Source organism: Corvus kubaryi, unplaced genomic scaffold, assembly GCF_017639235.1.
Source record: "Corvus kubaryi isolate FWS band 111438036 unplaced genomic scaffold, C.kubaryi_AGA036_p1.0 37367, whole genome shotgun sequence".
Lineage (NCBI taxonomy): Eukaryota > Metazoa > Chordata > Aves > Passeriformes > Corvidae > Corvus > Corvus kubaryi.
In genome coordinates, this window is record NW_024581119.1 from 5,927,550 (window position 1) to 5,951,720 (window position 24,171).

The following is a 24,171-nucleotide window of genomic DNA, read 5'->3' on the forward strand; positions in this document are numbered from 1 at the left end:
ACAGCACAGGTTAGCAAAGGGAAATCTGAGCACATACAGCACTTTCTCCTCGAAACACCTGAAAGTGATCGAAGTGCCTGAGTAAGATCTTCATGTTTTAATTTGCAGGTAACATTTTCATGTTTTAATTTGCAGCAGCCATTCATGCTCAAACCAGCTGTTAGTGGTCCTGGTTTAATTATTTAACCATGGGTTTGGATGTGGCCCAGCATCACGAGACCCATCCAGAGCTTTAACTTCCACCTGTCTTACAAGGATTTTGTAGCATTTTCCTACACAAGGTGTCCCTGCACAAATGTAAATCACCAAGTGGTTGTATAAACAGTGTGAAATTAGATTCCAAACAGATTGAAGCATATAAACCCAGGGATCTGAAGGCAGGATTGAAGCTTGCAAAATTTCTGCCAGGTGCCCCAGGCAAACCTTCAGCTGAATGAAGAAAACAATCCATGATGAACAACTCTAGCTGCAGATTTATTCTTGAGTGCATATCATTTCCCCAATTAAAATATAGATAAGATACAGACAGCTCCAGGGGACAAGGAAGGGACCGTGGCAGCACGGAATAATTTGCTTTGTGAAGCTTTTAATATCTAATGATGACTTTTAAATGCTCCATGGCCTATTATGATCAATAAAAAACATTGTAATAATGCAGCAGTTTACAGGTCAAAGCGCTTTATGAAGAGTCATTAATCACAGGATCCCTGAGTGCTTTGGGATGGAAGGGAACTTAAAGCCCATCCAGTGCCACCCCTGCCATGGGCAGGGACACCTCCCACTGTCCCAGGTTGCTCCAAGCCCCGTCCAACCTGGCCTTGGACACTGCCAGGGATGTGGAAGGAATCAGGGAATTTGATTGCTCCAGGTTACATGGGCACTCAGAGGCAGGGCCAAGGATTAGAAGTGACACAGGGATGCCTGGAAGTGGAGCAGAAAGCAGGGGATGGGGTGTAGGAGGAGACACAGCAGGAACAGAGCTGTAAATGGTGACCTGCTGTGCATGGCTGGTGGGGCTCTGCCAGGTGCCCTCTCCCCTGGGATACAAAAGGCATGACCTACTCTGAATTCTCAGTCATAATTCCTCTACACTGACTTCTTTATCAGCAAAGTTCTAAGCATCAGTTTTATGTTAATATCCAAAGCCTGTGAGGCAGTTGCAGATATAAACCCTCCAATCCAGCTACATTCTGTCCCAATGATTTAAGACAACTCCACACTGTGACTGTGCCCATAAACTCTGCTTTCAGCTCATGAGAAATCACCATATTTCACAATCCTACAAAGAGGCACCTACACAGGATAAATGCTTTGGAATTTCCACATTATGTCATTTCAGTTTTTGTCTAAAGGAGAAAAATAAAACCAGGAGTGCAAGGCTAATTCTGTTCAGGGAGCTGTAAGCCTTCCCCATTTCTCCATCTTTTGCAGTTAAGGGATTCTTGCTCTGTCACTGAGCTGCCAGTGTGACCTTCAAGGTTTAGTCACCATCATAGGGAAGAGCAGCCTGAGAAATCCCTGTGATCCTGGACCTGCCTCTGTCACCAAACCACTGAACCAGGCATTTCATTCCTGCGTGACCACCCAAACAACAAAACGATCCTAAACCTGTCACCAATTCCATTGTATTTCAGTTCCAAAGGCTGGCCTGTAGCTGTGCAGTCTGGCTGCCACGAACGAGGGCAGTAAGAGTTAAATGCACCCGGGAAGCAGAGCTGGGCCAGCCCCTGCTGTGCCAGGGTGTGCAGGATCAGCCGGGTGAGCCAGTCCCACACCATGCCAGTCACGGGGCTGACAACAGCAGGAAAAGGTGATGGATGAGCAGGGACAGCTTACCCCACACCAGCAGCAGTGTCTCTGGCCCCACGGGAGGCTCCTGGAGCAAGGGCAGGCAGCAGAGCCGGAGCGCGGGAAGGGAACCGGGATCCTCGGCTCCTGCACCTCCGAACTGCAGCTCGCAGCTGCTAAGCAACCAGCAGAGCTATCCCTGAGCTCTCCCTGAGCTCTCCCTGAGCTCTCCCTGAGCTATCCCTGAGCTGTCCCAGTGCAGCCCAGGCTCCAGGAGAGGGATGGTGCAGGTGCCTGGAGGCCAGAACCTCATTACCATTCTCAGGTCACTCAGCCTGGGATTGTGGACGTCAGGCTCTTGTGTGAAAGGATCACAGGATATTTCATGGAATCATGGAATACCCTGAGTCAGACCCACAAGGATCATCAGTCCAACCCCTGGCCCTGCACAGCCACCCCAACAACCCCACCCTGGGCACCCCTGGCAGAGCTGTCCAAACGCTCCTGCAGCTCTGGCAGCCTCGGGGCCAGGACCATTCCCTGGGGAGCCTGGGCAGTGCCCAGCACCCTCAGGGGTAGAACCTTTCCTGGTACCCAGCCTGACCCTGCCCTGGCACAGCTTCAGCTGTTCCCCAGGTTCTGCCACTTCTCTCAGAAGAACTCACCACCTGCCCCTCCACCTTCTGCAACAGGGCTGCCAATTCCCGTCTCAGAGTGACCGCGCACAGGCTGCGCTGGCACAGAGCAGCACATTCCATAACACACATTTTCACCCAGCAGAATGTTATTCCAACGCCAAGGGGAGTATTTACCAATATTCTACCATTTTAAGCCTGCCATAACTCATTTCAGAAAGCACCCATGCTTTAGGTTGGACTTGAAGTTCTATTAAGCAAAGTATTTTGCAGATTGGGACCCTGAGTGACAAATTTTTAAGCCACATTTACATGGGATGCAATTAACTTCACAGGAAGGAATTGCTGCAGCAATCGAGGAAGGAACTGGACAATATTTAGTGCTTCCCCTCAGATCCCCAGCACAAATCACAGGAAAGCAAAGCCTGGATTCTCCCAGCCAGACTCCCAGAGAGGCACAGCCAAAGCGGCAGCAGCAACAGTGGCCTCATCCCAGACCCGAAGTACTACCAAGGTTTCCCTACACCCATACAAAAATTGTACATCCTGCCCCCATTTCCTGCAAATTCTCAAGTGCCAGAAAGGTTTGGCAAAAGGATTCTTTTTTAGTTTAGTTTTTAGTTTAGTTAGAGAATTAATAAAATATTAAACACAAGTAAGTGCCTGTTAAGTTGGTCTCATGTTGTCAGTTGTGTTTTATAGCAAAGCTCAACATTCCTGGTGCTTCAGGCACTCATCATCCATATGGCAAAAATGTCTTCTTCACATTTTCAATGACTTCCATAAACTGTTGCTCAAATAAATTTTTGATCAGCCTCTCATTTTCTAATTCAATAATTACTTTTCCTTAATTATTAATGGTCCTGATTCACAGAACCACGAGCTTAAATCACATTCTCTTCAGTGGGACATAAGAAAGAGGTGAAGTTAAGCACAAAGTGATTTTCCAGATTCAGACCTTCAATTACAAACCTGGCTGTGACAAAGTTCTTTAAAATAAAAAATCAAGTATCAAGTGAAGATTTCAAAAATGCCATTAAATAGTTTCAGGATATTTAAAAGGAAAAATTGACCATTGACTTAAAAATAAGTTCCCTTGAAAAAAAATCACTGTATTTTTTGAAATTTCTTTTTACAGAAATGTTCACAACGAAAAGCATCATGACAAATCTGGAATTTCTCACAGAATGGAAAATCTGGTCTCATCCCTACTCTTTTTCCAGCCTGATCTGTTCTCCCTTACTCCGCTGGGTCGGATTGAATGGACGACGAGAGCCTGGTGAGATTTCAGCCTCTGCACAGAGCTGCTGATTTTTTCCCAATTATCAAAGCAAGGAGAAATGTCATGCTAAAGAAATGACTGGAGATCACTGAACTGATGATTTAATTTCCAGTGAGCCAGAGATTTGAACCCTCCATCAGTGGCACCATCACTGAGAGATCACGGATCAGAGATGCTCCCGGGCTTCACTTGGCACGGGAGGAGATGGGGAGGGACAGGGATCCAGAGCCAGCTCCACAAGGAGTATTTTTAGCTCTGCCGATCAAATGGCCTGAGGAGGATGATGAGCAGCCACAGCCTGGAGTGGTTTCCTACTCCCTTAAGCTCAGTTCAATCCTGTGGCACTTGGGAAGAGCAGCAGTGTCCCTTCCCATTCCCACTCTTCCCAACCCATCCCGATTCCTGCAGCTCTGGGGCGGCTTCATTACCAACAGACAGACATTACCCACTGCAAATCTGAGAGGAAGAGACTTCAAACCATTCCCTGCATTTTCCTTCCCAGAGTCAGAACCTCACTTTGCTCCACCATCTCTTAAATGCTTCAATTATCAGTACAAAACCCGTGCTCGTTTCTAAGTGGGGCTCCTCTAAATCCAGGCCAGTTCCATACACGAGTATCTGTCTGTGGGTTTAACTGTTTCCACTCGGCACCTGGCAGCAGTAACTCTTCCTGCTGTGCCCTGGGCAGCACTCAGAGCACCCAGCCTGCAAGAGAGGTCCAGCTGCTGCCAGGATTTGTGGTACCATCCATTCACAAAACTGACATGCTGAATTTTTTTATTAAAGATTTACAGATCTCCTTGCTATGTAAAAAAAACTTCTGTTTGCAGCTGGATCTGTCTCCATGTCAGCAGACAGCACCCCATCCTGCCCACCAATCCCTGTCCAAGCCAGCCAGGCTGCCACTGAGTTCTGGCACACACAACCTTCCTGTCCCACAGTCCGACTAGGTTTGCTCTACAGCACTTAGGATTTATTTATTTTAAGACAGGGATAGACCTTTCTCTTCTGGTTCAAATGCTTATTTCCTCAGAGAGAACACATGGATGCTCTCCTGAACCTTGCAGCCCACATGGAGAGCGACAGCAGAAAATGAGATGAAAGTATGAGGCAAAAGTCACTTCAGTTTGACCCTTCAGTAAGAAAACACCACGGATTAAATAGCTGGAAAAGCAGCAGCATCCAGCAGGAGAGGTTAACTCTGCCATGGGTGACTCTTACAGCTGTCTGGGGCTCGGGCTCTGTATGTTATTCCAGCCTGACCCTTCAGCCCTTTCCTGTTTCAAGTCACAGTGGAAAATGGTTTAGAGATTTAGTCAAAACAGAAAGCAAGATGGATAAAATCCATCCCAGGGACTTCACCCAGGAAGTGTTTTTAGCTGGTGCCTTAGGTCACTTTATCTACACTTAGATCTGTTTACCAAAGTGATTCCATGACTTCTAGTGTGTTATTTAACTTGAAGAAAATTACAAATCTTTAAAACGCAAAGCGAGTTTGCACTAAGGCAACATAAAAGTACTTTATTTCTGAATGAAATGCTAAAACTTCAGCACTCCACCTGGAATCACAGGACATGGAGACAAGGGAGGAACGAGCACAAGATGGAGGCAATATACAAATGGACAGAGCAGAAGGCAGAGGAGAAAATTTGGTATATTTATGTGGTGAACCCTTATTAGCCTTATTCCCCAGCAGAAATTAATCTCTCAGCATTAATTATCAGTTTATTATCAATTAATTGCAGTCACTAGGAAAAAAAGAGGTATTAATGGAAACCACTGCAGATTTTCTCCCCTAAAAATTAGACTTCCTTGTGCTGCTGGATTCCATTTACACATAGGAGCCCCCAAAGCACACGTGGGGACACAGGGCTGGGTCTGAGTGACAGCAGTGTCATCCCTGTCTGCCCTGTTTGGGAAATCACCCCCTCAGGTGTGTGTGGCTCTCTGGGGGAGAAGGTGACACAGGCCATGAGCTCCAGTGGTTCCTGTGTCCCTCAGAGGAGCTTTGCCAAGAGTAAACACTTGGCTCAGGCTTTGGGGGTGAGTGCTTTTGTACAGGTACACAGGAGTAAGAGCCCAGCAAGACAACCCAACACAAGCAGAGTGTCTGAAACCCTAAGAGCCATTTTTCCTCTCAGAACCAGCCCATTTCTGAATGGCAGCCTGGCAGACCTTGAACTCAACCCAGGACTGACAGCCATCACCATGTGAGTGACATCTCTGCTCTCCTGACAGGCTGCAATTTAAACACTTCCATATCCATCATCTCTTTAGCAGAATTCCACCATGGAGCAGCAGGTCAGGGGTGAGGGGAGGGTGGGCACAGCGTGGGGGGCTGCTTTTCTGCACTTCAGAAAATCACAGTCGTGACACAACAAGAGCTTGGAGCCACAAATGAAACCCTTCAGAGCCACAGAGCACAGCTCAGGGAGCTGAAATTCCACCACCCTCCAGGCAGCAGGGCAGTGAGGGGGTGTATGTACAGCTAAAAATGGATGCATGGACACTGCAGGCATTAAATACAGCTCCCTCCTTACCCCACAGCCCAAACGTGCCATAAACTGCTCTGCACCTCACCGCAGAGAGAAACACAGATCCGTCAGAGCCTGTAGCCACCAATGGCCTTTAGAGCAAAACAAACAAAAAAACCTTTGAAAATTTCTTGCCTGAGGTTATTAAAACAAAATAAAAGAAAATCACAGAATCCCAGGATGGCTTGGGTTCGGAGGAACCTTAAAGCCCATCCAGTCCCCCCCTGCCATGGACAGGGACACCTCCCACTGTCCCAGGCTGCTCCCAGCCCCAATGTCCAGCCTGGCCTTGGGCACTGCCAGGGATCCAGGGGCAGCCACAGCTGCTCTGGGCACCCTGTGCCAGGGCCTGCCCACCCTCCCAGGGAACAATTCCTGCCCAATATCCCATCTAATCCTTCATTCTGGCAGTGGGAAGCCATATCCCCCTTTTTTCCTATTTACAAGAACTTTCCAAATTCCTTGCCTGAGCTCACCTACAGCATCAGCAGCTTTGGCAGATAGAGATCTCCATTTTCTTAAGTCTCATTTCTCAGGCAGATTATGGAAGCAAACAGCTGACTTGTGTGTATATATATATATACAGTTGGCCAGAGCACAGAAGCACATTTTTGTAAAAACAAACTACGAAGGAGAAAAGAGGCTTTTTGTAGGTCCAAACCCAAAAAACTTTATTTGAAAACCCCCCATGATCCTGTCAGGGCTGCTGTGCCACAGACCAGACATCCTTCACCTCATTTACGAACAAGAGTCACTCAGGAGCATGGCAATAATGAAACGCTGCTGTGTCTGACTCTGCTCCCTTCCCGCCCCGCTCATCCTGACACCCCGGAACGAAGCAACACTCCCAGTGTTTGGAAAACATCACTAACAGGGTAAGAAATGCCTCTGGGCAAGGTTATAGGTAAAAACCATGAGTATTTCCAGGGAAAACACTGGCAAGCAGGGGTGTTAGAGATGTACCTGATCAAGCCTCAAGGACAGAGGTTGGAAGGGTGAAACGTTATTTAGAAAGCACAAGAAACAGACGCAGCCTTGGGGAGGTTTTGTGAACAAAGATGGAACCAAAATGGAGAAATCAGCTGCTTTTCTGGCAGCTGCAGCCATCAGTTTTAAGAAAAAAGAGTGAAAAGTGGTGCCAAGACCCAGGAGATGAAATATTTAAGACAGACCATCTTCACTGTCTTATATCCCTGACGGGGACTTTTAGAAGCGTAAACCACGTTTGAAATAAAGGCACAGTTTTAAACCCACGGATGAGTTAAAAATGCACTATTTGGAAACAGAAAGTCCTTCCTAATCTGTCAAAACCTGAGCCCTTGGTGGCAAACCTACTCTACAGTCTTGGAAAATACAGTCTGTGTTTATTTCTGATGCCTCCGTCCCCCAGCTTGTGGCACATCCTCAGTGTGACACAACTCAGAGTGACAACACCTGCTCTGTGGATTTTAACAAACTTGGGGCCCAAACCTGCTCTGTAACTCTGGGAAAGCCCCAGGAATTTAATGAACAAGCTCAAATCAGGTTCCCCCTGAGAATTCTGTGACTGACTCCTCTAAACAAAACCTATTTTTAATGTAACATCCAGTTGGGCAAAGCACCTCTAGCTACTGAGTGCAACAGTGGCACTCTCAGCCTTCTTATACCCAAACAACTCAATTACAAATTATCTTCAGAGTATCAGTTTAATAATCCACGTGCACTCAGAATAACTGGTAGGAGAGAACTTTGGGAAACTGCTGGGATTGTGTATTTTGCCACTTGGCTCTGTGCCAGTAAATATTTGCTACAAACAGTGAAAATGATGCATATTTGATTTACCACTGAAGTACCTTTAGGACAAGATGCCCTAAGGAGGGTTAGGTTGGATATTAAGTCAAAATTTTTTTTAATGGAAAAGGTTGTCAAACCCTGGCAGAGGCTGCCCAGAGCAGTGGTGGGTGGAGTCACATTCCCTGGAAGAGTTAAAAAAATCCATGTTGATGTGGCACTTGGGGACATGGATTGGTGGTGGGTTGGCAGTGCTGTGGCAAAGGTTAAACTCCATGATTTTGGAGGTCTTTTCCACCCTAAATGACTCTGTGACTCGATGATCCTGCCTTTACACACACACTGTTTATTTTGATGTGGTTTCTGTGCCTGGACAGAGCCTTTTTGAAACCATCCTTTCCTGACCTGCCTGCCCTGCGTTTTTTGTTCAGTGAATCTGCTATTTGGAAGGGCAGATGTTGTTCCAAGGTCCGTGACTGTCACCTACCCTGAGGCTGAGCATCCCAACTGCACACCTGGGCTGTCTCCTGCTGCTTCCTCAGCCACCTGACACCCAGCATCACCTGCTGAGCAGAGCAGCTTTGCAGCCTTGCAGAGGGTGGGACTGGATGAAACTGTTTGAGGAGATTTGTCCTAACAGTGTCACCTTCCCCACGTAAACAGGTACTAAAAATGTGTGCATGGCAAACCTCCCCACAAGGAATAAACATCAAGGAAGGAAAGAAAAACAGAATATCCACCACAGTCCTCCCCTCATTCTGGATTTGAACCAAGCCCTGCTCTTGGAAAAGTTGTAAAACAAGTAAATTGAAGGCAAAGGGCTCCTCTGCAAAGCATCTGCACTTGCTCAGTTGTGGGGAGGACTCGGTGTCTCGTCAGAACAACCCAAGTGTCCCCTTCCATTTGTGGCTGGGCCCGGCCTTGTCTCCAAAGCACCACATGAGGATCAGGAGCCCTGCCAAGATCCATCACTCACAGGGAGAAACCACAGTCCTGTCCCCAAGGATTTCTGCAGTGATCCTCAGTGCCAGAGCCCAGAGCACAGTCTGGGGACAAGCAGAGATCTCTAATTCTTGCTTGTTTTCTGTCTGAAGGCAAAACGCCCAAAGGCCACGACATTAACAGACTATCATGGAGCTGTGAGAGCCTCTGCTGCTCACAGACACCCTTTCAGGACAGCACTTTCATGTGATACTGCACTTTATCCTGACAAATAACCTTCCCTCTCGCTCATCAACCCTCCCTAGAGCACGGACTGGCCGTTTCCTTCAGCTGGGGGTTTCCACCAGGGAAAACCATCTGAAGTTGTATCACTCACATTCCCTCTGACCAAGAACCACCCAGCAGCTCAGCCTCAGGCAGGTCTGAGGAGCTGGGAGGCTCTTGCCTTCAGGAGGTTATTTCCAGATACCCTCTTTCCCCAGAAAAACCCACCCTCAAATAAATTCCCCAGAGCATTTCCCCACTGGAGTTTGAGCACAGAAAGCCTCTGTCCCTGGCACGTTGAGGAGACACCTTGAACTGCACCTACATTTGCACCTGCTGAAAAAATGTGCTTTAGCACCAACAGCTCCACGACAGTTTTTATATAAAGAATTATTCCATTCAAAATCCACACACAGCTACAACACTGCTTCTGCGTCTCATGCATCCAGAGTTAAGAAGAGAAAGAGCTGACCCCATTTCTGTCACAATACACATTTAAATAATTAAATAGAGAAAAAAAAATCCAAAGAGAGCCATGAATGGAGCAGTTAAAGACCAAAGTTTAAGGGCGACAGTAATTTTTGATGTCTCGTTACCAGTGGATGGATGGACACAGCAGAGCAGTGAAACTGCCCCTTGCTGGGGCTGAAGGACCAGTCCCACCAGCAGGGCCAGGGAATCCCAGAGCCCCAGGACACACAGATGCAGCTGGGACAGTGCAGTGCAGCTCCTGGAGGGGACAAAAATCCCTTTTGCCTCAAAACTGCCACTTTCATGATGACATGTCACAACAGGACAAGAGGAAACGGCCTCCAGCTGTGCCAGGGGAGGGTCAGGTTGGACACCAGGAGGGACTTCTTCCTGGAAAGAGTGGTCAGGCATTGGAAGGGGCTGGCCAGGGAGGTTCCTGGAGTGCCCAAGGAACACCTGGACATGGCATTCAGTGCTCTGGGCTGGTGACAAGGTGGGGATCAGTCACAGAGCAGACTCGATGGTTTGGGAGGGCTTTTCCAACCTCAGTGACTCCATGATTCTGTGTGTGAATTAAGGATCACAGGGCAAAACCCCAGGCTGAGCTAAGGGTATGGTGAATCTGCTTTTAAAACAGGGCACAGCACACCCCAGTGTTAATCCTGCTGGATGTGAGTGCTGCCCTACCCAGTTCTGCTGGAAAACTCCAAACACCGGCCACTCAAACCCTTGTCCTTAATACCTATTACCCCAATTACTCAGTTGAATTTGTCCTCCAGTGTTATCATGCCAGCTACAGAGTAATAAACATTAATTATGCAGTTCAGATGCAATTCAACCCCTACAGATGCCAATTCACTTTCCCAAACCCTGGAACAGAGCCAGGTGTTTCAAAGCCCCTCCACCCTGGCTCTGGGATCTCCTGAGGTCTGAGCACAGCCTAGCAGCACCCTGCAGGCTGCCTGCCAGCTTCAGGCATTCTTGATTAATTCTCATTCCCACTGTCACTTCATTTTTATTTACTGCTGCTGGGAGCAGGAGGCACGGAGTGTGTGACCTCAGATCCACCGGAGCACAGCACGTGGAATGATGGATTAGCAGGGTGGAAACAAGGAATTCTGCTGCTTTCTTTTGCCTAATGTGAAACAGCCCTCAATGCCCGAGAAAAGTTTAGGACAGAGGTTTCAACACGTGTGCACATCTGGAAGGATGGGGTAGAAATATCCAAGCCAGAATGGGCAGGTTTTCAGAAGGTTTCGTGGATTTATAAAATACCCAGGATTTGTTACCCTGAGAAGCTGTGGCTGCCCCATCCCTGGATAGGCCAGGCTGGACGGGCCTTGGAGCAACCTGGAATAGTGGAAGGTGTCCCTGCCCATGGCAGGGGGTGAAACTGGGTGGGCTTTAAGTTCTTTTCCAACTCAAACTCTCCATGATTCCATTTCCAAACACCTGCACACATGAGGCACCAAATTCGTGGGCAACCTGTCAGTGGAAGTTTCATTTCTCCAGTCATCTTCAGGTAAGTGGTGCCAAGAGGCAGAAAAGAAGAACAGAAAACAAAGCAGGGGAAAGATCGTGATGGTGACCAGCATTTTAATGCATCTGAAAGCAGAGCAGCTTTTGTAAGCCCTGCTGAGCACACACAGGCTGGCCCTGACCACGGGGTGAGGACACACAGGGGGCTGCATCATGTGAAAATTTACTGTTTAATAAAAGCACCTACTAATTGCTTTTGTTTTGTTTAGCAAAATCCTAAATCAAGGCAGAAAACTGTATACAAACATGGAGAAGGAGCCATTTCTGAAGACAGATTTTGCACTGGGTAGGATCCACCTGGATGCTCCACACAGATACATCCCTTTAACAAACATGTGAGAGCTTTCCCCTCTCTGTCTTTCTGAAAGTATATAAAGCACACAGAAGAATATCTGTGCGTTAGAATCTGTCCTTTAGTCATCTGTTTAAAGAGCTTTTCACAGGAGCAAAGTAGCACTTACTCAGTTCCTGTTCTCCAGGTGTTTGAGCTCAATCAGAAACTATTAATAAAGAACAAGCCTTCAAGACAAAAAACCCAGCCATACTTTGAATGTTTGACTCAAAAATCCTCCTGCAAGCAATTTGTGGTTCCAGCCTGGACCATTCCAGGCAGCCAGAAGCAGCAAACCACACTTGAGACATTGCTCCTCTGACTAAGACATCGCCCCTGTGGGAAGGAAGTATCTTCCACTCTCCCCTCCCCACAAATCACCCGGGGTGGGGAGTCCTGCCTGCTCTTCCTCCTTGGAGCCTGTTTTTCCTGGCATTCCCTCCTGTGCCCTTCAGGCACTCATTATTGTACAGGGAATGTGGGATGGGGATGCCTTCAGAGCTGGGCAAATCCTGCTCTTCAAACAGAAGGTGCCCAACTCGAATCTCCCGCAGGGCAGAGCTGGGACAAGCAGCTGAGGTTTGGGGCAGTGTCTTCCTCTGTGCATCAGAGACCTGATTCCATCCATCAGAGCAAACACAGCCCAGACAGCAGCACTGCTGGAACCAGGAACAGGACAGGGCACGGCACTGGGCATCCTGTGCCACAGGAATGGCCCAGCTCCTGCCAGCCTGAAAATGGGAGCAGGAAAATGGAGAAAACCATTGGACCACGAGAATACCTGCTCTGGGAACAGCCTTAGAAACGTGCCAGTGCTGGAGCAGAAAAAGGCTTCCTTTGTTGGCACTATCCCCTGGAAAGCGGGAGCAGGAAAGGTGCTGTGGCTGGGCTGGCATCACAGCAGTCAGCCTGTGTTTGATCCCCAAGACTGTGCCAGCCCCGGCTCGTGCCCGTGCAGTCTGACATCCCTGCTCAGCAGGGCCTGTCAGCCCTGCCCCAATAATCCACCTGTGAGCATGGACATGAGCAGCAGAAGCCTTGGGAATGGCTGGAGGTTACGTGAACATCTCCACAGCCAGTCCTTGTTCTCTCCCTGCCACTCAAAATGTCACCAAAAATGATGCTTGAGGTGTTCAAACACCACGAATTTCACACTGTAAACAGTATTTACAAGTTTCTTTTATTTTTCAGAACAAAAGCTGAGACTGGGCATTCTTCTGTCGTAATATTGAAGTAAGTACACAGGGAGGTGCTGTAATGTCACACAGACAAACCCCAAAACATCCAAAAGGCACATTTCCAGCCTTCCTTACAAGCTGCCTGGATTAGCCCATCCCAGCCTTTCTGCAGGCTCTGACTTGTGCTGATTTATTCTCCATACACCAGGTAACCCCTTTTAAATGTGGTTCAGACCATGTAAATTCTTTGCTTATCCCAGTGGAAACTCGCAAGGATTGCAAACATTGTCCAAGGACCTTCACAGCACCAGGTACAGTATGAATTCCTACAGGTCTCAGGCACCCCCTGTGCTCCTTCAGGGACCACAGGGATTATCAGTTGCTGTCTCCAGGTTCAGAGGGTTCAGTCCTCACATCATCATTTCAGGACTTGACCCTTTTATTTTAACAACATCACTCTTTTCACAGCAGTCCTGAAATAGCCATCTTCTAGAAATGCAAGTTCAGTGCAATCTTCCTTGGAAAAGAAAGGAAAATCCACCTGCATTGCTGAAAAAAAACCAAACTAAACCAAACCCTCCTATCATTGGCTCTTCCCAACAGGATTTAATTCCCTCCCTTTGTCATTTCCTAGTTTTCATGTTTAAATTTTTCCACAGGAATCAAAAGAAGAATCCTGTCTCTCCTCTTTTCTGAAACAGCTCTCTATATATTCCCACTGCTCCCTAAGAGCTAATAAACTGGATTAATTTTTTGAGGTTTTTAAGCAGAAGAGAAGCTGAGCAGAGACTTAACCCCCCCTCCAAACCTTGCACAAAGCCTGGATTTCACAAGCCGACTTGCAGCACAAATACACCTCCCAGAGAATGCTTTTTCAAACCTTATCTGAGAAGGTTTTGCAAAATAAGCATCAAGCTTATGTAAGTGGTGTAATTCTCTTTACACCACTAAAATGATACTTACAGATGGGAAAGAGTGGGGTAGAATTCCCTCAGTGTAAGTAGCTGTGTCCTGCCAAACCCAGCCAAGGCTGAGATGGATGTTTGAAGTATCTGCTGTTCAAAAGCTTTGCTTTGCTGCCTGCTCCAGAGGGAAATGACACAGTAAATGCCACTGATGGGCCCCAGCACACAGGGTGGGTCTGCACAGCCCAAACTGGGCAAGGCCCAGCACTGAACCCCAAACCCACGGGTTTAACTTATTTCTCTAAGTCTGGAATCCAAAGCTGCCAGGACGGCAACACCCTCACTCTCTGCTATCTGCTTCTGCAACAAAGCACAGCTGTTTGAAAGCTTCCACATTTCTGTGGATGCAGCCTCACTGACAGAATTCCCTGTGTCCATCTGAGCAATCCAGGATATTGCTCAGGCTGCTGCAGTGGCTGAACACCAGTGCTGGAAGCACATCCAAAGGGTGAGGAAAGCGAAATTTGGTTTTCAGGCTTTTTTCCTCCCTCCTTCAATATTTTTGGCCTGATGCAGCTGCGTCCTGCCAAAATCTGTCCCCACTGCACCATCATTCCATGAGCTATTTCACACCTCCCATTCCATTCTCATGTGGAGCCAAATCCACGCAGACACTGCTGGTGTCCAACATGTGATGGAATGGAATCTTCCCCTGGGCACTGGGAGAGGCCATGGGATGTCAGGGGTGAGGTATCTCCATGGCAGAAATGGTGCTCAGCTGTGCAGTTCCTTCCATGCCTTCCTGGTCATTGGATCCAGATGTCACAAGCTTCTCAGCTTTCTATTGATCTGAGAGACAGGGACATGGAGTAATATGGGAGAGGGTCACTTGGGGGAGGGAGAAGCTTGAGCTAGCCAGGTAGAGTACTTTAAAACAGAAGAGAAAAAAAAAAGAGAAAAAAGAAGAAAAAAATACAGGAAAAGTAAGGAAAAAAGGAAAAAGAGAAAAGGGAAAGAGGGAAAGGGGGAAAGAAGAAAAGGTGAAGACAGACAGGGGGAAAAGGGGAAAGAGAAAAAGGGGAAAGAGAAAAAGGAGAAAGAAAAAAGGGAATGAGGAAAAAGGGAAAGGAAAAGAGGAAAAGGGAAAGAAAAGAAGGTAAAAATAAAAGGAAAAAGAAAAAGGAAGAAAGGAAGACAAAGGTGGTTGGTTCTATGCCCATCCTTTAAAGGGATGAAGCCAACTCCCAGTGTTTCCATTTGAGTTCAGTCAAACACTGGGAAGGGAAGGGAAGGGAAGGGAAGGGAAGGGAAGGGAAGGGAAGGGAATTTCTCAGGAGCTGGGCCTGCAGAGGAGCAATTCCCTTTGCCAGGCTCAGAATTTCCCCCACTGTCCCCACACAGATGAAATCCATCTGTACCCTCAGACACATCCCTGCAAAGCACTGGAGAGTGGGAGTGAGGTGCCAGAGGAGTGGGGACAGGCCTCACCTCCATCCTGCCCCATCCCAGCTCTCTGCTGCTCCTGAGGCTCCCTCCTGCACAGGGACATTCTGCAGGCTTTGGGACACACTTATACCTGAGGCACCCTGTGAACCTCTGCAGGTGTAGTAGGGTGGGGGAAGGATCAGAAGTGATGTACTCTGGAGCTAGAGGAAAACTGCCACGTTCTCCAGGCTCACCTGCAACAGCCAGGGAATAACCCCGGGCTCATGCCTACACTAAGCACTGCAAATGTGTCCCAAATGTGAGTGCTCGAAACACTGAAATTCCAGTTTCCTACAGTCCCCTGGAACTCCCTTTCCCAGGCACTGCCCTGCCCGTGGCTGGACACAGACGTGTGCCCGCCCTCAGGGTTTGCTGTGCTGCTTGCCAGCCTGGGCTGCTGGCCTGGGAAGTGCTGCTTTTGTGCCAGACTGGCTCCAGGGGGTTACAACAGTCCTGGAAAATTCCCAAACACTGGCAAATTTGAGAGATGTCCACTTGGAACCTCCCTTCCCTCTCCCGAGAGCACATTTATAAACACGTACAGGAACACATGAAAGCTGCCCACAGAGGGGAATTCCCTGCTGGAATTAACCCTGCTGGAGCTCAGCCTGGCCAGGCTCCATCTCCAGAACAGAACGAGAGGCTCTGCTCTCCAGGATGTGGGATGCTCTGCTCCATAGGATGCAGGATGCTCTGTTCCTCGGGATGAAGGATGCTGTGTTTGTGTTCCTCAGCGCTCCCAACAGCCCACTCTGAGCACAGAGCTGAGGCAGCAGAGCAGGGACACTGCAGATTCACCCCATCTGTGTGTACTCGTTGATAAGCGGGACGCTCAGGTGCTGAGGTGAATCATGGAAAGAGCTGCTATCCTAAACCCAGGAAAACACCCAAACCCAGGCAGTAACTGCACTGAACCTGCCCCTGCCCTGCATCTCCCACAGAGAGGGACTCACTGAGCATATTAAAACACACCCATTATGTAGCATTTTACAAAGTCACACAGATCAGCAGGTGGAGAATTTGTGGGACAGAGCAGCAGATTCCTCTGCCCAAAGCATCTTGAGATGAGAATTCCACACCAGGTGTCTGGGAGCAGCACACTGTGGTAACAAACCCCTGGCTGGGATTCTCCCTGTCCCGGTGTCTGTGTCCCCCCAAAGTGCCCTCAACCTGGGCACACCCACTCCTGTCTCTGGGCTCATCCCTGGGCATCAGCGAGGAGTCTTTGCTTCACATTCTCCATTCTCTCCCCTCAATGCTTCTCCTCTCCTACAACGTGCTGGTGGCAGCACCACAGGCAGTATCCCTGGGGGACTGAGCCAGGGAAGAGATGGAAAACCCCAACCACACTACAGGGAAGTGTCACATCACAGTATTCTGGGGCTCTGTTGGAAAGAGAATGAAAGCCAGGCTGGGGAGAGGAAACAGGGCGTTTACCTGACACGAGATCTGCACCAGGTACACGAGTTCCTTGGACTCACAGCCATTCCTCGTTACTTCGTTCTGTTCCTCTGGGAGCGAAAGCTGCAGAGACAGGGAGGGGAGAGAGAGAGGAGCAGGTCAGTGAGGGGGATAAACCAGGCACACCATGGCACATGGAGCACAACATCCACACCAGCCAGCTCCAAGACATGTCTGGTCTCAGGGAATCGGGGAATCATCAGGGAAGGGCTTGTCTGGCTGGAGCTGCCCCAGGGGAGACTCTCCTGGATTCTGGCACCTCACCTGACAGGTTAAAAATAAAAACATGGTTCAAAAATAAAACAATTATGGGGAGGCAAACTGTTCAAGGCAGGATTAAACCTCCAGCTTAGAAGTCTGCAAAATTAATTGTTCACTGAAAATATCTCTATAAATATTCATGGCTAGTGAATATAGAACAGTGCTTCTCCCTACTCCCTTCTCACATTTTATTTATTTTTTTATTTTATACATTCAGGCAGACATTAGATAATAAAACGTATCTCCTAATTTCAGTGTTGTCAAGCAATTCACCCCAGCAGAGTTTTATGGCACCATTCATCACACCCAGAGTCATTAACTGCATCATCAGGATGTGTTTGTGTGAGAGTAGTGAGGAGAGATTTCACTGTCTCATTTCTGCACAGGGACCAAGGCCGGAGCATGCCACTCCTGGCCTTGTTATCCCCCTAGTCTTGATATCCTGCACTGAAAATGGCTTATGTTTAATGATCTTCTCTGAGAACAGAAACTACAAATCATCATAAGCAAATTAAGACTGTTTGCAAAGCAAATAAATAAAGGAAATGTGTACATAAAACTTAAAAGGCTGTAAAAAAATCCTAATTAGCCACGAGCGAAAAAATCCTGAAACAAATAAAAGCAGAAATGAAAGAAAGGCTGAGGAGAAGAATCCCAAGTTGATGTATTCAATGAATGTAAGCAAGGAAAATCAGAAGTGGGGAGTGAGAGACACCTCATGAAAGAGGGACAAAGAAGGCAAAGTTCTCTCCACACAAATGACCATGACACCTGGAATTAATTCAACTTTGTTCTGCCACAATCTCCCTTCTCTCTGCAAGGAAGTCCCACAGCACATGGATTCAGCCTTCTCCCTCCACCAACCCAACTCCTGCAATACTAATTTATTTTCTGATGGCTGTAGACAGGTAATTAACAACATTCCTGGACCAAAGAAGGTCTTTGGACTTGTACAATTTATTATCAACCTAGGCTGCTGCCATTAATGTGATTAAACACAACCACTGCTTCTGTATTGCACCTTCCCCCCACCTTTGTCATCATTCTTTGCTATCAAATGTCACATTTGAAGTGCTACTGAGTTTTGAAACTACAGCCAAAGGAAACCCAAAGCAAGCAGTAGAGGAAGGCTTACAAATGCTGGAGATATTTTCCATGTTTGCCAGGTATGAGGAGCTCCAGTTCAAAGAGGCCACAAAGATGATCCAAAGGCTGGAGCAGCCCTTCTGTAAGGAAAGGCTGAGAGAACTGGAAGTGTTCAGCCTGGAAAAGGGAAGGCTCCAGGGAGAGCTCAGAGCCCCTTGCAGGGCCTAAAGGGGCTCCAGGAGAGCTGCAGAGGGACTGGGGACAAGGCATGGAGGGACAGGACCCAGGGAATGGCTTCCCAGTGCCAGAGGGCAGGGCTGGATGGGAGATTGGGCAGGAATTGTTCCCTGGGAGGGTGGGCAGGCCCTGGCACAGGGTGCCCAGAGCAGCTGGGGCTGCCCCTGGATCCCTGGCAGTGCCCAAGGCCAGGCTGGACATTGGGGCTTGGAGCAGCCTGGGACAGTGGGAGGTGTCCCTGCCCATGGCAGGGGGTGGAACAAGATGGGCTTTAAGGGCTCTTCCAACCCAACCCATTCTGGGATTCTATGAATTAAATGTGGGTTTCCTACTCCTGGAGAAAGGTTTCCATCCTTAATCTCCCCTGTGCTCACCAAGGGCACACAAACCTCCCAGCCCCAAGGGAATTTCAGGTGTCCCTTCACTGTGTATCAGTGCCAAAGCTCATCACCACAGGCCCTCGAAAAAACAACAGCCAGGCAACAAAATCACCAGAGCTCCCTGGAAGGAATTCAGGGCCTGATTCTGTGCAGCAGAATGTGGGGTAGAGAAAGGCACGGGGTGAGTTAGGATGGGTTGAGTTCATCCCCTTCCCTCTCACACACGGCCACCAGGCCGGGCTCCGGCCTCGCCAGGGCTCTGCACAGACTCCTCAGGAGAGCAGCAGTGTGTCAGCTGCAGGTGTGGGGTCCATGTGTGTAGGACACTGAGGTACAGCAAACCCCATTCCCAAGGCACACCCGCCTGAGGACCATCCTGCTGATGCACATTCAAGGAGTTTGCACCCTCCCAGGCAGCCCCTGCTTCAGTCACTGTTCAGACAAACTCACTGTGTGGAGAGGTGACATCTCAGCCCACTGATGGGCCCTACATCCATGCAAATGTCTCGTTTGAGAGGGGAGTTGTAAAAACCAGCTGAACACTGCTCCCCTCCCACAGGCAGCCTCGTGCTGACTGAGACAGAGACAGAAACTGTTTACACAGGAAAATCTATTGGGTTTATCCTGCAATCCAGCTGTCCTCACATCAAAATGCCCCCAAAGATGAATATTCGCTCATGTTCCCGGTCCCCATGTGGTTCAGTTTGTATTTTGCTTTGTTAATAGACATGCACCAAAGCTCTCCCAAAAATTGTGGCTGTCCTGTCGTTTAAAAGCCTTTCCTGCTGCTGCATCCCTTGTAAACAGAATATCCTGGAAAGCACAGTGGCCCCCAGGCTTGATTTGAAATCCAAGCACAAAGCAAAGACCTTACTGGACTCTGAACATGACTCACAGGCAGAATTTGGTTGGCTTCAAAGTGGGACATTGATTTTTGTGTTCTTAAAGAACAGCAGGGCCTGGTGGATATCCCTGTAACTGTGCCAACGTGTTTTCCTGAGATAAATAATCTGTAAATAGCATTTATGGCAACTGATCAGAGTTAAACAGCACATATTTTATAATATATAATCTGCAATGTTCCTTCTTCACATTGAAATTGGCTGTCAAAGCTTCTGAGCCTGACGAACAATTATGATGCATTAGCTCCCATTAGGTTCATTTACTGTTGGAATACATATACTTAGCTAGGATGAATGGATATGACCGATTTCATAAATAATATTTAGAGTATCCTCAACTTTTCACTGGCAGCATTTCATGATATGCAAAGAAAGCCTTAAAAATGGTCACGCTACACTTTATGGATAATTGCGAACACCACAGAATCAGGGAATCCCAGAATGGTTTGGGTTGGAAGGGACCTTAAAGCTCATCTGGTTCCTTGGGCAGGGACACCTCCCACTGTCCCAGGTTGCTCCAAGCTGGCCTTGGACACTTCCAGGGATGGGGCAGCCACAGCTTCTCTGGGCAATAGTGCCAAGGCATTGCTCAGATTTGCTTTTACACAGCTGGGGACAAGTTTGGGAGTCTCCCCCCTGCTTCCTGCACACACCCACTGAGAACTGATGATGAATTCAACACAGATCATTGCTCCTCTACCAGCAAACTGGTACCACAAGCTTTTGGCTCTTTTTGCCCAAAAGAGCAGCGCTTGCTGGCCAAGACTTTGCTGATCACATATATAGGGAGGTCAAGCTTAAAAATCCTTCTAGTTCATGTCTGAGACAGAGGCTCATCTCTGGCAAGCTGGCTGATAAGGGCACTGATTACAGGGGTCTCCTGCAGAGCAAAACTTATTGGTCATTCCTGTTGTAGGGAAGAACAGCGACAAAGAAGGAGGCTGAGTTATGATATGGCACATTCAGAATTAAAAATAATTAAAAGATGACCCTTGAGATCTGTGCAATCATTTTTTACTTCCAGCCACTGAAGTCTTGTGTGCTCCTCTTACAAACCGCGAAAGCTGTAAAAAATCATCTCAGGGAAAGCACTACATAAATCTGTTGACAGGACTGGGATTGTTGGCTACTAACAAAGTGCCAAATCCTGGCCAGGTAAGACCTGGTGCCCCTGAGCCCCAGACGTCAAAGGAAGCTCAGCTTTAACTTTCATCTCCTTGTTTCCTGAGTGATGTCAATTCCATCATCCAGCTCTCCCGGTGAAAGGATAATTTGTGAGAAGCCTGGGAAGCATAGATTTGATTTGTCTGTGGGACTTAATTCAACTTCTGCTTCATAAAGCCATGAACACACTGATCTCACTCATGCACATCACAGCCAGTGAGTAACACAGAGCTGCAGCAGAGAGCTCACAATAAAATTAAAATATGTAAAAAAGAGAAAAGGAACATAAAAGAAAAGAAAAAGCCTGAAGAAATCCCCCTCCCCAACAGAATTAGAGTTAAGGTTAGAATTTAATGGGGGAGGCGTTCAGTAATTAGATGACAATTAATGAGAACTGTAAACTAGAAAAATAATCTTGATTCCAAATAGAAGGAGCAGATCATCCTTCCCAAACAGTGTAAACTTTTAGTAAACTTTAATTTATCTAATTCACTGACACCTCATCTCATGTCAGAGGTGTGGAGCTACACTGACCTGGGACACAGCCAGGGAATAACACTCCAGAGAGCAGCAAAACCCTGTAAAATAACTCCTACAATTCCTGGAGCTGATTTCAGTCTCCCACACAGCACCTGCCAAGTTTCATCTCAGTTCCTTGGGTAACGATGCCTGAGTGGGAGCCAGCAGAGAGCCAAGACCTGGGCAGGGGATGCTGTGTTTGCACACCAGGGACTGCTCCTTCAAGAGGCTTTAGGGACACTGCTGGTGCAAACAGGAGCTTTTCCAGGAAAATACTGGGACAATCACAAATATCCACCAGCAATCTGAGCTGACAGAGGCATTTCTGGCATCTCTCACAGATGGTGACAGAAACCTGTCCTTGGCCCTGACCTGAGGGTTTCTCGTGGAAAACACACATTTCATGGCCAGTCAAAGGAATTATGGAGAATCCCAGAATTGTTGAGGCTGGAAAAGCCTCTGAGACCACGGAGTCCAACCGCTTCTCCAGCACTGCCAAGGCCACCACTGACCCACGTCCACAAGTGTCACATCCACATGGATTTGAAATCCCTCTGGGGGTGGGGACTCTACCACTGGCCCTGGGCAGCTGTGCCAGAGCTGGACAGCCCTTTCCAGGAAGAAATTTTCCCCAATATCCACCCTGAGCCTCCCCTGGCCCAGCCTGAGGCCGTTCCCTCTCCTCCTGTCCCTGTTCCCTGCGAGCAGAGCCCGACCCCCCCGGCTGCCCCCTCCTGTCAGGGACTTGTGCAGAGCCACAAGGTCCCCCCTGAGCCTCCTTTGCTCCAGGCTGAGCCCCTTTCCAGCTCCCTGGACATAAAATGAACACAGCTGCTCTCTACAGCTCTTTCTCTATGCTTCAAAATATTAATTATTTAATATTAATTACTGCTATTTAACGCAATATTATCCACCTAACATATATAATTATATTGTAGTATATATCTAAATATATGCATATAAATGTGAGTACATTATTTGTATAATAAATATTATTATATTCATATAATAAATTACATCTCTAATAGAAAAGATAATAAACATGTAATTATATTTATATCCTGAATATAACTTAGTTATTATAAGGTGAAGTCCAAGCAAGTTGAGCCTCATTAGCAGCCCCTCTCCCCTGTGATCTAACACAACCAACTGGCAGCATCTGGCCAGTGATCCAGGTGGGACGAGGAGCTCACATCTGTAGGAAACTCCAGGAGACAAGGGATGGCAGGAACGCTGACCACAGCTTTAGCCAGGAGTTTTAAGTCAGTGGAAAGGCTGCTGCTTTTCCTGGCAGAGGTTGTGTCATTGTTCCAAGGAAAGCTGGTGATCTTGCATGTTTTCCCAGGATGGAATTCCAGGTTAAATCCCTGGGGAAGGCAGCCAGACACAGGTGATGGGAATTACTGCCGCTCACACTCAGCCATGGCAAAAGCTCATCAAGCCTCCAGAGCACTGTTACATCTGATAACTTCTTTCTAACAGTATTAGGAATAACTTTTCTTTCCCCTTCCTAAACCACCACACTTTAATGTCTGTTAATCTATGTTGTTTGTGCACTTTAGCAAATCAAACGAGGTCAAAGTCCCGGGACCAGCGGCACCTTCACGCAATGTGTGCACTGGGTGCAAGCCTGTCTGGTGGCCAAGGGCAAGGAGCAGGAGGCTCGTTTCCCTGTGAAACATCGCTATGTTTGATTAAGAAACAGTAATTCTAAGACCCAAATATCCTTGGGACAAATCCTGAAGAAATTAAAAGCTAATTAAACTCCGAGGTGCTGCCTCATTGTAAGGAAAAGCTGTGACCACATATCTCAGCCCCAGTCACCAACAGCCAGTTCCTGCACTAGTTCCTAAATTATCCTGCTGACCCAAGCCCCACTTCACCCTCATTACCCAGGCCATTACTCACAGCAGCTTGTCTGGTAATGGGGCATCTTCCAGACCTGCCTTTTGATACATGTAAAGATTTTATTTTATTATATTTGAAATTTTAGGTTGGCAAATCTTCTCAAACAGGAAACATTTTCTACCTAATTACTCTGACTGCATAAATGTATTTATCTGGCCTGTTTTGACTCACTCCAGCTTTATCTTGCTAAATATACTAGTTATCCTCCCACACACTTCCTATCTTCTCCCGTTTTCCCTTCTCATCCTCAACTGTGGCTTCGGAGCAGGAAAAGAACATTTTCCACAGAGTGGTTTCTTTACCCAAGCGTAAATATCCTGAAGTAATGATCAAAGTAAAGACAAGAAAGCCCCGTTTAAAGAGTATTTTTCTATCTGACTCTCCTTTTTTCCCCTGCTATTCTAAATCACCCCTCTGACAACTCCAACACAGCAAAACTCAAAAGCAACAAAAAACACACAGAAAATCAAATAGGGCTTGATAAGAGTAAAAAGGAAAATGCACCTCCTGTAATGCCACACAATCAGTACTCCAGGCTCCCCAGGGTGTGAGTAAATCCTTTGCTGCACGTCATCTGAACCATGTGGAATGCTGGGCCTTATCCCTGGACAATCATGGAGCACCAGGGGCCCGCCCAGCCACACTCAGCCACCATCAGCAGCAAGCTGAGCAGAGATCCAAGCACAGCTCCCCCTGACCAAAATCAGCTGGATTTTGATCTCTAAGGACTCTTCCAAACCCAAGCATTCCGTGTTTCTTGGGTTTCCACACCTGTTTTGTACAGAGTGTGAGATACCATTGTGTGGAAGGGTTTGGATGCTGGAATTAAACTCCACAGCACCTCTGCAGTAAAGAGGCAAAACATCTCCATGGAGAGATCTTCTCTGGTGCCCAGTGACACCACACGAGGGAACGGCTGGAGCTGTGCTAGGGGAGGGTTAGGATGGATTTTGGGAAAAGGTTCTTCCCCCCGAGGGTGCCGGGCACTGCCCAGGCTCCCCAGGGAATGGGCACGGCCCCGAGGCTGCCAGAGCTGCAGGAGCGTTTGGACAGCGCTGCCAGGGATGCCCAGGGTGGGGTTGTTGGAGTGGCTGTGCAGGGCCAGGGGTGGGACTGGATGATCCTGTGG

General features: G+C 47.8%; 1 protein-coding gene across 8 annotated transcripts in view; it reads right to left on the bottom strand.

Annotated features, from left to right (window-relative positions):
• The window catches only part of ARHGAP32 (Rho GTPase activating protein 32), a 237,828-nt gene that overhangs the window by 78,296 nt on the left and 135,361 nt on the right, over positions 1-24,171 (bottom strand). For all 8 annotated transcript variants that reach the window (XM_042034019.1, XM_042034020.1, XM_042034017.1 and 5 more), the window contains one exon: positions 16,562-16,648. In XM_042034019.1, coding sequence (XP_041889953.1) covers positions 16,562-16,648 — 87 coding nt within the window. The remainder of the gene's footprint in view (positions 1-16,561; positions 16,649-24,171) is intronic.